The sequence below is a fragment of the Ambystoma mexicanum genome, chromosome 8, assembly GCF_040938575.1.
Source record: "Ambystoma mexicanum isolate Mex_15411 chromosome 8, UKY_AmexF1_1, whole genome shotgun sequence".
Taxonomy (NCBI): domain Eukaryota; kingdom Metazoa; phylum Chordata; class Amphibia; order Caudata; family Ambystomatidae; genus Ambystoma; species Ambystoma mexicanum.
Window position 1 is genome coordinate 87,784,822 of NC_090929.1, and position 16,921 is coordinate 87,801,742.

General features: G+C 44.1%; 1 protein-coding gene across 8 annotated transcripts in view; it reads right to left on the reverse strand.

Moving 5' to 3' along the window:
* RALGPS1 (Ral GEF with PH domain and SH3 binding motif 1) overlaps nucleotides 1-16,921 on the reverse strand; it is a 2,625,553-nt gene that overhangs the window by 186,099 nt on the left and 2,422,533 nt on the right. For all 8 annotated transcript variants that reach the window (XM_069609374.1, XM_069609372.1, XM_069609376.1 and 5 more), the window contains one exon: nucleotides 6,895-6,946. In XM_069609374.1, the coding sequence (XP_069465475.1) occupies nucleotides 6,895-6,946 (52 nt within the window). The remainder of the gene's footprint in view (nucleotides 1-6,894; nucleotides 6,947-16,921) is intronic.

Consider the following 16,921-nt stretch of genomic DNA (forward strand, 5'->3'; position numbering starts at 1 on the left):
GTGAGCGTAAGTGGGAGTTTATCCAAGGATAAGGCATGCAAAGAACTCTGCAACCTACGAGAGCGCTCTGTCTGACAATAGCAAAGACAGGCGTATTTCTAATACAGAAAACGTCATCAACACCTAAACACTATAGGGGGCACAAGTTAATTGGGATTGGGTATCGTCGACTAACTATAGGTGTTGCTGCAGCATGGTTGGTCTTGGCAAGACGACGTCACTGGTCAGCCTCGTGGGTTGGGTTGGGCCTGGCAGGCCGGCTTGAGGTCATCCGTGCGGTGTTGGTGCGCTGGGGCAGCCTGTGACAATGATGAATACCTTTCCTGTCTTAGTTGCCCTAGGCCATGCACACTGCAGTTATTCAGAAAATGACATTTACGTTCACTAATAAATTGTTCCGTAGCTTATCTTATAAAATAAACGCAACACATGAGGAATGCACCTCGTGAGAGGTCTGGTGGTTGTTGGTTGGGGTGAGATTTACCTGAGTCTTATTGACCGGTATTTTAGGTCACGGGACGGGGCTCTGGGACCTGGGCCGAGTGATACATGTCTGTCTGCTGCGTTAGAAGTTATTATATAGATGGGTCTCTGTGTCTTGTCCCAATGATGGGGGTCGTCCTTACACGGGGTCAGGATTCTTGGGGGGGGTTCGTGGGGATTTATGAGAGGGTGCTGGTAGATCAGTGGGTTCATCCGTGGGTTTATTACCGTGCTGTAAATAACACAGGTGGCGGGCTGTGGCCTTGGTTGCGGCGCCGGGGCCTCTGACTCTCTGAAGTAACGCCAGCTTGGTTGGGGGAGGTGAGGGAGCGCAGCACAAGTCTTAGCTTTTTTATCTGGCAGGCTTGGTGGGGTGGGAGAGGGAATGACCTTGCATATACTCACAAAGGTATTTTCCTCGTGCGTTGCTGATCAGTGAATGCAGAAGTTTTATACTGTTCTGCCTCATTTTAACGTTATTCAGACACACATATATATATATATATATTTCATTTTCGTTACACATTTCTTTAATACAGTCGGTTCCAGTACCTTTTCATTACCTAACATTATGTTCACTACATTGTGTGCGTATTGTATGTACATTAGACGTTATACGAGGGATATCTAGGTTATGGCCTACAGAGATTGATGCTCGCCGCTTTGGGTGATTCAAAACATATATGAGTTCAAGTTTCTACATACTATTGAAAAACACTTTTACAAATAGAGGTTACACGTTTGGTCAACATCTTTCTCCGTGGTTATAGCAGCATTAGTCCAGACCTGGAGGGATATCATATAACGTTACATTTTTAAGGTTCGTTCACATTTTAAACAGAGGTAGTTCATTAACACCAATACTTGAACTATTTTCTACCTTCTTCAGATAGTGATGCTTCAGCTTTTTTCCCCGTTGCCCCGGCCTTGCGGTCTGGGTCATACGGGGTGCAATATCACATTGTTACTAATATAATGTTGCCGTGTTGGCATCTCGGGTTTAGCTCATCTCCGACTTTCTCATGGGAACGCGCTCGCAGCGGATCTGCCAGGGCTGCTGAGGCGGCAGAGATGCATGAAAGGCCCTCCAAAGGTGGGGGCCTCGTTACAGTGTGCTGAACTCACACCATGTTTGCTGTGCACGATGGCGTCTAGGCCTAACTTAAGTTTCGGTAAATGCAAAGACAGGGTGCGTGTGGGCAATGTCGTCGGCGGGTGAACCCCCCTCCACCTGGGCCCGGGTGGCATGAGGGTGCTCCCACCGAGCCATGGTCCTCACCTGGGGAGGGAGCTGTAGGTGAGGAGGGCCTCGTGGCCATTCCTCCCCTACACAGGCTAATATTAAAAAACTAGGTCAAGATTACTCATCCTTCAACATTGACGGCAACACCATTAAAGTCTCCAAGGAAGTAAAAACCCTGGGATTCTACTTGGACTCCACACTATCCTTTGACAAACAGGTCAAATCCCTTACCTCGTCTACGGCTTACACATGCAAACTTCTTAGAGCTAGTAAACCATTCCTATCTGACTATAGCTGCCTGATCCTGGCTAGAGCTCTTATACTCTCTAGAATCGACTATTGCAATGCCCTTTACATTGGGGCTAACAAATCCATCACTAATAAACTCCAAACCCTACAGAATAATGCCTTAAGGGCAGCCCTTGGCATAACAAATGGCTCTCCACTCCCAATAAAATACTTCTAAAAACACTCTCACTGACACACAAAGCTTTGAACAACGCAGCCCCCAGTTACCTCATAGACAAACTTCAGAGAAGAACTCCTCTCAGACCCACTAGAATAGGGAACACTAACTGCCTAAATATCCCCAAATACAAACTGACTACCATCGGGGGCAACAGCTTCACTGTTAAGGCAGCCAGAAGCTGGAACTCACTGCCCCAGGAGTTAAGAGCTGACCAACCATATCCACTCTTCAGGAAAAACCTAATAAAGCATATCACTGCCACCAATCCTTAGTTACCCATCACCCTTCCCTGAGGACACTATCCTGCAATCAAGAAACATTATATCTTGCTATACTCTCTCGTTATGTAAATACTGCTGCCCATGCATGTGTACTCATATAAGTTTTATATCCTAGTGCACGCACCTTTGATCCAGCCCTATTGCTCATATTGTATATATCCTGTAATCATATAATACTGCCTCCCTTTTGTTCATAGTGTATATATCCCGCTTTCTTGCAAACTAGCCACAGCCCTATTGTTCATATTGTATATATCCTGTCTGTAACCTGTGTAATCATGTAAGCCTTGCATTTCCTTGTCATTGCGCCCTTTTACTTACGAGTCTGGTGCGCTTAACAAATGAATAAACAAACAAACAAACAAACAAACAAACAAACAAACTACTTGGCTGGTATTTTTTATTAATGTATGTCAACAAATTGGAAAGCACCCAGTTTCTGGGACTGCTACAGTGATGCTTGTGTGCTATGTACACAGTTTCAGGATAACCTCATTGTGCCTCTTTTGGATTCTTATAGGATTGTTTGGAGATTGGCTGGCTTTTGGGATTTTTATCGGATTGTTTGAGGATTGGATTGCTTTTGGATTTTTATCGGATCGTTTGGGGATTGGATTGCTTTTGGATTTTGACTGGATTGTTTGGGGATTGAATTGCTTTTGGAATGCTTTTGGATTTTTTCTGGATTGTTTGGGGTTTGGATTGTTTTGGGATTTTTATCTGATTGTTTGGGGATTGGATTGCTTTTGGATTTTGACTGGATTGTTTGGGGATTGAATTGCTTTTGGAATGCTTTTGGATTTTTTCTGGATTGTTTGGGGTTTGGATTGTTTTGGGATTTTTATCTGATAATTTGGGGATTGGATTGCTTTTGGATTTTTTTGGATTGTTTGGGGATTGGATTGCTTTTGGATTTTTATAGGATTGTTTGGGGATTGAATTGCTTTTGGAATGCTTTTGGATTTTTTCTGGATTGTTTGGGGTTTGGATTGTTTTGGGATTTATATCTGATTGTTTGGGGATTGGATTGCTTTTGGATTTTTTTTGGATTGTTTGGGAATTGGTTTGCTTTGGGATTTTTATCGGATTGTTTGGGGAGTGGATTGCTTTTTGGATTTTTGTAGGATTGTTTGGGGTTTGGATTGTTTTGGGATTTTTATTGGATTGTTTGGGGATTGGATTGCTTTTGGATTTTTTTTGGATTGTTTGGGAATTGGTTTGCTTTGGGATTTTTATCGGTTTGTTTGGGGATTGGATTGCTTTTGGATTTTTATAGGATTGTTTGGGTACTGGATTTTTATTGGATTGTTTGGGGATTGATTGCTTTTGGATTTGTATAGGATTGTTTGGGGATTAGATTGTTGGGGATTTTTATCGGATTGTTTGGGGATTGGATTACTTTTGGATTTTTTTAATGGATTGTTTGGGGATTGCATTGCTTTTGGATTTTTACTGGATTGTCTGGTGGTTGGATTGTTTTTGAATTGCTTTTGGATTTTTTCTGGAATGTTCAGGGATTGGATTGATTGGATTGTTTAGGGATTGCATTCCACTGAGGATTGCTAATTAACATATTTCAGGTGCATTAAGCCAAATGAAATCCACTGAATACAATAGGAGTATCTGGATTTAAAGAGGATTTAAAGGCAATTTTAATCTTTAGAAAAATCCAGGAGCAATACACTTTCAATCAAGATTTTATTGATAGGTAAGCGTAGCTAAAAAGACCTGAGTGCATTAGCAGGTCACCACATACATAAAATTCTTGTAACCCGTGAATATTGCCAGATCATCTGGGGGTCCAGAATTCAATAACAAACTTGTGGTGGGATTTAAGGGGACTTTCCCAAACCCGCAATAGAAATAGCAAAAATACTATTGATCGCAGTGTCCATTCACTAGAGATGCAGTGGTTTATTGTCAAAATAATCTGATGGCACGCAGCAATGCTAGTGGACTTGGCACATGCATTCTGCATTTGGGCCGATCCATAAAAGTGAATCTGCCCATGCAAAGTGCTTCAGCCCAAAAGCACAATTCAGGCAAAGGTGGGTCAGCCACAGGTCAAAGTGCATCTGGATTCAGGACGGGATTCGGTTTGATCTTCAACAGGTCTGCATCCTTTTTTCCTGAGCTTTGCCGCCCGGTTTGCAGGTCAGGCATGGGGATAGCGCAATGCTGCTCGTGGTCTGAATAAACAGCTGGCAGTTTCTATGTACCCAAAAATAGAAATGCTCATGCTTTACATGAATGTTTCTATTTTGTTTTACATTGCCACCTGTTGAACAGAGGTTTACATTTTAAAAATACATTTACAGTGATGCTCCTTTGAAGACTAGCCCCTGCAGAGGTGCTCACTGGCCCAATGCATATTTAAGTGTTGGGAACATGCATAACACTTGAATATACACCTAGGAACTGGCTGCAGTTCCTTTGTGCCCAGAGAGCACCCCTCCTTCTCCTCGCAAGTCCTTTATGCAAATGGGAGACTTGAAATGTCAAATCTGCATGAGCAGGAGTGTGAGTTAAAGTGCCATCGCATTTCTGCACCTTCAATTTTTTGTTAATTGGCCTGAGTCTTTTTACTGTTTCTAATGTGTTTGAAAGTGCAAATGAAATGGACAAAATGAATATTTTGAGCATCTTGTCGTGGATTCCTGCTACAAGCTCCGTTCAGGCTGGAAATGTGGAAGATATTTCTGTCAAGTGAGACTTCTTGCGATCATCTGGCACAGCCGGGCGGGTGCTGGCAATTGCATCTTTGTCATGTCTAGCACACGCCCGCTCATCCTAGCAATAGTCAAAAATACCACCATTTCTAGGGTGGGATAGAGAAACATGCCCCACTACTCTGTGAGCTCCAGGCTAAGCCCTGCAGGACTGTATGGCATGTTAGGGCCTTGTTGGGGACGAAATTCTCATTACACTTACTACACCAAATCACTGCAAACGTTTGGTGATTCGGCAAACCCCAAAACACCCCACTGATACATCCCAACATTCTGGGCTCTAGGGTTTTAGTGGACTCTTGTCTAACCATCAAGAAGCTGCGATGTGGGCTCTCCTGAAGAAGAGCACAGGTGCGAAGCATGTTCCAAAATAAGGGCTAAAATCAAGAATGAGAGCATTATTGTTTAGCTTTTGAATTTAGAGAAACTATATTTCCTTTCACTTACAGGCATTTGTCCATATCAAGGACAATAAACAAAACCAATATTCTGTAGTCATTGCAAGTTGTTGACACACAGAGAGGGTCTTGATTAGAAGCAGACAAATGTGCTCTTTCAAATAACCAAGAAATGCTCTATATCTTGGATGTGCTAACCTTGAAATAAAACTTTCCTTCACATTTCTTCTACATACTTAACAGCACTAGACAAGTTCAGTATCTCCATTCGTGCTATCTCCCTTTGTAAATAGACTAGTTAGTTCGGAGTTCCTGTGAATAGCGTCCAAGCAAATCAAGGAGTTCATGTTACATGTGGCCATCAGATGTAATCATTAACAGGGCCTTTAGAGAATAAGCTGAACATTGGGTCTTGTTCACATCCATGAGCCATGCATGCCATGAAGGGATGCATAGGGGCTGAGCCTACTGTCCATATGCTTTCAGGTGCACACCTCACATTAAAATGTACACACCTCGGTATGCATTTCAACCTGCACTGTGTGCATTTCACTATGGACTATATGCCTTTCAGTGTACAGCGGTACAGCCTCATTACGGGTCTGGCAGTTGCCGCCGGATCTCTAAATATTTACCAGTGCCTGACTTCCCAGTGCCACCGGGAGATTACAACCCCTGCGGCCTGGAAAGTCAGGCGCTGGTATAATGTAAATCCCCATTCCTTATGGGAGTGGGGACATGGAAGCAGCAGCACCATTGCTAACGGTGCCGGCTGGTATAATGTAAATCCCCATTCCTTATGGGAGTGGGGACATGGAAGCAGCACTGCCATTGCTAGCGGTGCCGGTGCTTCCGTGACCGGTCTGCCTACCGTGGCCGCTGTGCCCAGCAGGGTCAGACTCCTTGGGCATGGTGGCTCCGACAGGCACACCTGCAATATGCCAGTCCGTAATCAATGGTGCCGGTAAGCTTACCGCCACCCTTTGACCGGGAAGGTCGTAATGAGACAATGTGTGTAATTTAGTGCACGACACATTCAATTTTCAGTGTGCAATGTGCACACATCAGTCAGCAACATAAACAGCTTAGTATAGAATGTGTGCATTTTACTATACAGTGCATGCGTTCACTAGACTTTAATTATGCGACTAACCTCCCCGCTCCCGCCCTCATTATAAATAAAGACCCTTTGTAAATACGGTTCCATTTTATTGTACAAATAAGTATTGCTGACCACGACTCCCTTGTGCCTGCTAGAGGCGGGCCTCGAGGCGCTGGGACCAGAACTTACCTTTCCTTCCCCGAGGTCACTTCCTCGCTGAATTCAGAGCTCTCGCTGCTGCCTGTGGGAAGACAGACACAAACAAACGAGACGGTTAGTTGACCCCACGGCGACCCCCACGAGGCAGGGCTCTGTTTATTGCAGAAAGCAGACCATGTTTTCATAGCTGAAGTGGGAAGCAAGGAAAGAACTCTCCCACTTTTTTACAATTTAATTAAATAATGAGGGTTATTTACCAGTGCTGGCCCTCTCGGTCTAATGTTGTACCCATCCTCGTCTCCCATTTTTTACTTTCCTTTTTTTCAACATTCATTTTAAACACCGCTTATTCCGGAAATCATACCATACCATATATCTCTGCGCCTTGCCATGGTCGTCTCCACACCATAGTATTGTTTCACAGAAGCATCTTGGGACTAACATGTGCATGCATTACTACAGCACTGATTCCATGTCAACATGTTAGACACATGATAGACTAGCACCAGCCAGACACATCGGGTGTATGTGGTTCTGATATGTACTGTGCAGTGCACACAGAATGAGGGGCTTTGGAGTGGCAATGTCCCATTCCCAGTGAGATGTGACCTGTCAGGGAAAGGGCCCATTAACACTCTTAATTGCACACTTGTGTCCACCCCAGCCCAGTCTTAAAACAAAAGACCTGAAAGATGCAGACCTGGGGAGTGGCCTGGGGTCTGTGAAGCCATGCTAGCAGGTCAGCATCACAACGTGTAAAAGCCTGAGTATACAAAAAAGCAACCCTTTTGTTAGTATTTTACCCTGTACCACACAGCCATTTTAGTGCCACCACCTGAGTTATATCTTCGAGCAAAACACCCGCCTGCACCTCCCCCCACGTCTACTTTGTTGACATGCTCCAGGGCGGAAGGAGGAGTTATTATCAGTAGGTATTTGCCATAGTAAGGTGCCAGCTCCTAGGAGCAGCACAGCACTTCAAGGAGCATTTACTGCAGCCGAAGCATCTTAAACAGAGGTGTTGTATGTAGAACAGTGTCGGAAGGGTGGGATCCGGATTACATTAACCCAGAAATGAAGAGTAGGGGGGTGAACATGTAATAGGGACAGCACACTGCGCGGTTTAGGGTGACCAGATATTCAAAATAAAATAATGGGACGGGCCACCGACATAGAAGTAAGACTACGGTTTCAGCGACATAAACACAAATAAAACTCCAATGAAACTGTAGTCCTACTCCTGTGTCGGTGGCCTGTTCCAGCACAGGGTAGGGGTGTGTATTGCAAACACAGAACTTTCATTGGTGGAGAGAAGCCATGGAGGAAGGGTAGGGCATAGGGGTGTGCAATCGGGCGGGGCCGAGTGGTGCCCGGCTCGATTGCAGGATTTGTTAATCGGTTCAGGATGTGGTTTTTAAACTTAAAAAGGTCTTGGGATGCCTGGATCGAGGGGCAAATACCAGGACTGTCCCAGCAAAACCGGGACTTCTGGTCACCCGAGCACAGCTGCTTTTTAAAAAAACATATTTACATGTACTCTCGCTGAGGTCACTACTGAGCAGAACATTGACAGAATTTTGGCATAACTTTGAAATTATCTCCTGGAGGTGTTAGGTTTTACAACTGACATGGTTTTTCTAAGTTTCATTTCAGGTAGGGGACCAGGTATTAAAAAAAAAAAAAAAAATGGGGCAGGCCAACGACCTAAAGGTAGGACTTGGATTTGACAATGGTGCTCAGGCCTAGATTTCAGTAGTGGGATAAGAGGTGTTGTGAGGGGGAATTAAGGAGGAGGTTTCAGTTATTCCCCTGCATTTACATTGCGGTTGTGGGTGTGACTGTAAGCATGTTCAAAACAAAGGAACCTTTGCTCTGATTGCTATTTCAGGCCTTGATATGAAGCCCTTTCCCAAGGATTGGCCGAGGGAGCAGGCATGGCATTTTTTACTGGACATCTATCATTGACACGTAAAAAAAGACCTTGTCTGTCTGCCTCCTGTGCCCCAGTGCCACGCACGCACATATAATCACATTCATAATGAATGTGATTGTGTGAGCGTGTGAGGTGCTGGGGGGCATAGGTGGCAGGCATGGCATGTTTTTACTGGGTGTCTATCACAGTACTCACCATCTATGATAAAGCAAGCATGATAAGTGTTATTACGTGGCTAGACTGGCATTCTGGTGCAGCCAATGTAGCCATTTCTTACTGTATCATGATGGTTTGTACTGGACATCCATGATACAGCAAGCATGATAAGTGTTGGCTAGACTGACATTTTGGTGCAGCCAGTCTAGCCATTTCCTACTGTGGCATGACATGTTTTACGGGGCATCTATGATAAAGCACGCATGATAAATGTTATAATGTGGCTAGACTGGCATTTTGGCGCAGCCAGTCTAGCCATTTATTTCTATGGCATGACATGTTTTACTGGCAATCTATGATAAAGCAAGCATGATATGTGTTATTGCGTGGCTACACTGGCATTTTGTTGCAGCTAGTCTAGTTAGATTATCTTACTGTAACACAGCACATTTTACTGTGCATCTATGACAAAGCAGGCACGCTTCAAGTGTCATTACGTGCCTAGACTGGCCTACATTGCTAAAGCCAGTTTGGAATTTTCTTATTGTGGCATGCCAGTTTTATTGGCAAAGAAAAGAGGAGCATGTTTTTACATGGGGTACGGTCATATATTGGAAGAGCCAGTTTAGACATGTTTTCTTATAGTATCATTACTGGCATTTTGCACAAAGCAAACATGAGAATGTTCTTAAATGGGAATACAGGCATGTAATGGCACAGCCAGCATGGACATATATGGGCATAGCTAACGTGAAAATGTCTTCTATACTGGCACGTATTGTGGGGAAAGCCATTAAGAAAGTGCATTTGGGAAATGCTCTTGTACACTGTTGGTGACTACCCCTCAAAACCGATTGAAAACTATCTGAATTGTTACCAAATTTTTCACTTAAACTGTGCTCTGAAATGTACCATTCTAACCCATTTTAATAAAAGATGTCTGCGGGGGAGGGGGGCCCCAGAACCTCTCTTGGTTGCTTCAAGCTCTCCCCCTACGCTTGGTTGCTCTTGCATATATACGCAACTCCAATGAAAGAATTCTCCAGCAGCCACTCATGGCTGGTACATTTGGGTGTCAGGTGGCGGGCCCCACCCCCTTGTGTGTGCGCTAGGTGGAAGATTTAAGCTTTGATAAAAAAACATACGTACATCTTTCACCTAGTGCAGTACGCAGCATGCAACTGCCGCAGCATGATCATCATGGGCATTGTGCATGCCGGATTGGCCGGGCCGACCCGGTGTGTGGAGCGGGCCCTGCATCGTTGAGATTGGGGAAGGACCCTCAGCTTGGCTCGCGGGGGGGGGGGGACCACATTTTCTGCTAGTCTCTGTTGCACAGTTAATGCATATAGCTGCTAATTGAAAGGTTGGGGATTTGAGCCCACCCCAAGAGGGTTTACATGCTGATAGAAAATTGCCAAACTGGATGAATGTTAGTTTGGTTTGTAGTTGTTGGTGGATTGTTAAACAAGCAATTTATACAGTCACAGCTGTGATTCTGTCAGGGGTAACCTTCCCTTTCTTGAAAACCGAGATGGGGTTTTTAAGTTAAAATACTCTCAGGAAAGGGGGACAGAGGGCCATGCTCCAGGACAGTCCCAACAAAACTGGGACATCTGGTCACTCATTTCATGCAATTCTTAACTCCATAGATCGTTCATGTTGCCTGTTCCTTAAAGAGAGCTCATGGGACCCCTTGTATAAGTGTGGACTGGTGATCACTTTGCCATTATTAGAGAAACGCTTAGTATGATTTGGTGGAGCCCTCCGGCGCGAGAAGGTGACAGTGTTCCAACTCCAGGGCCAGTATCAATCTTGCTTTAGAGTAAGGCATTGCAGGGATACGGCTTCTCTGCAGGTGATGGGCGGCGTCTTCCGCGTCCTGGATGATAATGGCAAGTGCTTGCTGGTTCTGTTGGATGGGGCCTCCCTGTTGCCTCCACATAATCAAAATTGCGGCACCCACGGAACGGCCGCAGGTGGCTGTAGAATGCGGGCAGTAGACTGTGTGTTCTTGCATGCCTTTCCAGCCTCCTAGAGCACTCTTCCCTGGGTGAGAATATATGTATGCTACTTCCATAAGCATACATCATCCCCCTAAACCTCATTGTACCTTTCCACTTTTCTGTTTGTTCCCATCACACACCTGCTTCTCCTATCTTTTGTTGCTGTACAGAAGGGAAGTGTAAACTCTTCCTTTCAACGGTTCTATGTCATTTCATCGCAGGATGTTTTTTCGCTGGGTTTTTTACTGCAGATTTTTCAATGAAAAAACTCATCAGATTTTTTATTTTTTATTTTTGGGCGGGTTCACCCCTCCCAAGCCCCCATCCTCTTATTTTTTATATGATCCGGAACACCCACACCGCAAATATATATTATTCCAACCCCCCTAAAAAGAATGTGTTCAAAGATTTGCAGTAAAAACCTGCAAACAAAATGTCCCGCGATGAAAGGACGCTATACCCGTTCAACACAGTGAAAAACGTTTTTACAAAGGGCCATGGTAAGGGGGTAAAAATGTTGCATATCTGAAGACCCTTTCACCACCATACCCATTTAATACATAAAAGGGTGAGATCATCCCACTGTCTGGCAACTATGAGGCACGTGTTAGGAACATAAACAGAATATCCAGGCGTGGATGCTTGAGAAAGGCTTAGCGCTCAACAAAGAGAAAACTGAATTGATGGTGGTAGGTACTGAAAAGAGAGTGTCGCAACTGGGACTGGACTACAAGGCCTTTAAGTTAGCAGGCTGTGAAATTGAAACTAAGAACAAAGTTAAAACACTTGAGATCTTGCTAGATCAAGATCTTAATATGCATGCCCAAGTGAGCAGCTTGGTCTCTTCCACAGGCTACTATGTAAAGCTACTGGCACAACCTCGCCCGTTAATACCTCGTGCAAACTGTGAGACTGTGGGCAGAGCTATCATCTGTTCTAAAATCGATTATTGTAGCAGCCTCCTGATAGGACTCAACCGATCAGAATGTTCGAGGCTACACATTATTCAGAATAGTGCCATCAGGGTCGTTACTGGTCTCGGTAGGAGGGACCATGTCTCCAATGCTAGACGCAACCTACATTGGCTCCCCATCAAGGCCAGGATTGAATTTCGTTTCCTGGTGACGCATGCATGGCCATAGTCCCTCATATCTGATTGAGGCTCTGATCAACACACCCCACACGAGGAACCTTCGATCCAATAAGACCAATCAATTTAAGATACCTAAATGCGCCCTTACTAAGACCTCCAGATGTGCATTTTTTAAGGCAGCCCTCAGGGCTTGGAATGCGATCCCTCCTGATCTCAGGGAACTGGGCTGTACAGCGCTGTTCAGAAAAAAACTACCGTTCAGATGATTGATAGGAAAATCCCGTCGGGATGGTGGCCTGGCTCTGCACATTTGCCCCTTCGTCTATGTATGTATGTTGCGCCCTTAAGCCTTCGGGTACCCAGGCATGCATTATAAATATAAGAAGGTAAAGGCATCTGTAAATGTACAGCATGGGTCTGAGCCACTACTGTACATAATCCATTTCCACCTTCATGTTTAGGGGGAAATGGCTGAATTTATTTTAAATAACACCTTTTTACATTACAACTGGCGCTGGTGGCATTTCTAAAATACCTCTGGAGGTATTCAAGTAATGCCACCCCCAGCAGTGGTTATCTCTAAATTAGATGGATGTACAGAAATACCACTGGTGGAGGTAGTAACTTTCTATAGTGGTATTTCATGAAACAGAATCCACCCAACTCTGAATGACCCCTCAGTTAGTAGTGTACTAATAATGAATACATGAGGCTTATCTTTCTGTGCACGTTTTTCAGCTGTGTCCAAAAGTGAACGCCACCAACAAGTCAACAGCCATTTCCATAAGCGCCATATAGTAGCAGCCATGGGTGGTCTTCAGTGGGCTAGTAAACACTTGATGTAATGAGCTGACCAGTGATCAAGAAATTCACCAGAGCAGAGGGGGAGCTGAGGACAAACTCTAATAAGATGGAGGATATGGACCCTACATCTTTGGCAGGTAGGAGTAGTGATAAGCTTTTGATGATTGTAACAGACCCATTGTGTCTGGGTTGCTGTGGTACCAAAATGACCATCCAGGGTGACAGAATGTATCATTTGAATGCGTGTATTGGTGCTGGGCGGCATGCACGTGCCCTGTGCCTGGTCTATTCTCCCTGGTTCCATGTACTAACGTCCCTGCAACAATGACTCCTGATAAAAATGTTGCTGTTTTTTGTGGAGACATTATTACATTGAACATGTGGGGCACACCCCCGCAACCCTGCAAATTTTTTTTTTTATAAAGCGAGCAGGGGTCATCCTCGCAACCTGTCCCCATACATAATGTCATCATATATATATAATGTCGCCAATGGCTTTTCCCAGCAACATGGAGACATTATTTATGGGGACATTATGTACAGGGACATTATGCATGGGGAAATTATGTATGGGGACATTATGAAGAGGGACATTATGTACGGGGACATTATGTACGGGGACATTATGTACGGGGACATAATGAACAGGGACATTATGTACAGGGACATTATGAATGGGGACATTATGTATGGGGACATTATGTACTGGGACATTATGAACAGGGACATTATGTACAGGGACATTATGAACAGGGACATTATGTACAGGGACATTATGCATGGGGACATTATGTATGGGGACATTATGAACAGGGACATTATGTACAGGGACATTATGTACGGGGACATTATGAACGGGGACATTATGCATGGGGACATTATGAACAGGGACATTATGTACGGGGACATTATGCATGGGGACATTATGTACAGGGACATTATGCATGGGGACATTATGTATGGGGACATTATGAACAGGGACATTATGTACAGGGACATTATGCATGGGGACATTATGTATGGGGACATTATGAACAGGGACATTATGCACAGGGACATTATGCATGGGGACATTATGTACAGGGACATTATGTACAGGGACATTATGCATGGGGACATTATGTACGGGGACATTATGTATGGAGAAATTATTTATGGGGACATTATGTACAGGGACATTATGCATGAGGAAATTATGTATGGGAACATTATGAACAGGGACATTATGTACGGGGACATTACGTACGGGGACATTATGAACGGGGACATTATGTACAGGGACATTATGTACGGGGACATTATGAATGGGGACATTATGTACGGGGACATTATGTATGGAGACATTATGTATGGGGACATTATGAACAGGGACATTATGTACAGGGACAATATGCATGGGGACATTATGTACGGGGACATTATGTATGGGGATATTATGAACAGGGACATTATGTACCGGGACATTATGCATGTGGACATTATGTACAGGGACATTATGCATGGGGACATTATGTATGGGGACATTATGAACAGGGACATTATGTATGGGGACATTATGAACAGGGACATTATGTACAGGGGCATTATGCATGGGGACATTATGTACAGGGGCATTATGCATGGGGACATTATGTATGGGGACATTATGAACAGGGACATTATGTACAGGGACATTATGTACGGGGACATTATGTACGGGGACATTATGAATGGGGACATTATGTACGGGACATTATGTAACGGGACATTATGTATGGAGACAATACGTATGGGGACATTATGTATGGGGACATTATGTACAGGGACATTATGTATATGGGGACATTATGCATGGGGACATTATGTATGGGGACATTATGTACAGGGACATTATGTACAGGGACATTATGCATCGGGACATTATGTACGGGGACATTATGCACGGGGACATTATGTATGGAGACATTTTGTATAGATACATTATGTACGGGACATTATGTACAGGGACATTATGTACGGGGATATTATGCATGGGGACATTATGTACGGGGACATTATGTACGGGGACATTATGTACGGGGACATTATGAACAGGGACATTATGTACGGGGACATTATTTTTGGAGACATTATGTATGGGGACATTATGCATGGGGACATTATGTATGGAGATATTATGTATGGAGACATTATGCATGGGGACATTATGTACAGGGACATTATGAACAGGGACATTATGTACGGGGACATTATGCATGGGGACATTATGTACGGGGACATTATATACGGGGACATTATATACGGGGACATTATGTATGGAGACATTATGTATGGGGACATTATGTACGGGGACATTATGAACAGAGACATTATGTACACGGACATTATGCATGGGTACATTATGTACGGGACATTATGTACAGGGACATTATGCATGGGGACATTATGTACGGGGACATTATGTATGGAGACATTATGTATGGAGACATTATGTATGGGGACATTATGTACGGGGACATTATGTACGGGGACATTATGTACATGGGGACATTATGCATGGGGACATTATGTACGGGGACATTATGTACAGGGACATGCATGGGGACATTATGTACGGGGACATTATGTACGGGGACATTATGTATGGAGACATTATGTACGGGACATTATGTATGGGGACATTATGTACAGGGACATTATGCATGGGGACATTAAGTACGGGGACATTATGTACGGGGACATTATGTATGGAGACATTATGTATGGAGACATTATGCATGGGGACATTATGTACGGGGACATTATGTATGGAGACATTATGTACGGGGACATTATGTACGGGGACATTATGTATGGAGACATTATGCATGGGGACATTATGTACAGGGACATTATGAACAGGGACATTATGTACAGGGACATTATGCATGGGGACATTATGTACGGGGACATTATGTACGGGGACATTATGTATGGAGACATTATGTATGGGGACATTATGTACAGGGACATTATGAACAGGGACATTATGTACAGGGACATTATGCATGGGGACATTATGTACGGGGACATTATGAACAGGGACATTATGTACAGGGACATTATGCATGGGGACATTATGTATGGGGACATTATGTACGGGGACATTATGTATGGAGACATTATGCATGGGGACATTATGTACGGGGACATTATGAACAGGGACATTATGTACAGGGACATTATGTACATGGGGACATTATGCATGGGGACATTATGTATGGGGATATTATGTACAGGGACATTATGTACAGGGACATTATGCATGGGGACATTATGTACGGGGACATTATGTATGGAGACATTATGTACGGGACATTATGTACAGGGACATTATGTACAGGGACATTATGTACAGGGACATTATGCATGGGGACATTATGTACGGGGACATTATTTATGGAGACATTATATATGGGGACATTATTACCCGATACCTTCTCCCTCTCACTCACCCACTGTGGTAGTCCACATGTGAGGGCCGCCCTGGCACATCTGCAACATTGCTGCAATCAAGACCTGTGTCTCACGCCATCACAACAAAGCGGAGCAGTTCCTTCGAGGCAGGCTGGAGTCTGAAGGATTTCACCTTTTTTAATGATTTCTTTCACATTTTGTAGTCCTGGCCCAGGGAGAAACAGCTCAGCCAGCCTGGAGGATAATTGCCCCTTTCCCCCCTGCCTTTCCCCAACCCATATCTTCTTCGCCCTTCCCATATTGACTGAGCCAAACACCCTCCCCCAACATTTTCTGTAAAATAATTTGAGGAACGAATTGTGGAAAAGAAATACTGTAAAAGGTTTTTGTCAAAAAGACGGGGTACCCTCACGAGCAGTTAAGAAGGAAACACATTATAAAGCACATGTTACATTTCATTTGGTAACTGGGCTGGGTGGCTAACTAGATGACGCATTCTATCCACTGGTGAACAGAGAGGGCGATGTTTGACCTACTTAAGCAGACTATGCCCAGACCTAAGCAAATAAATGACTGGCTAATCCGTTGACCAATGGCATCTCGTGCTGATGTGAGGCCCAGGAGGACCCT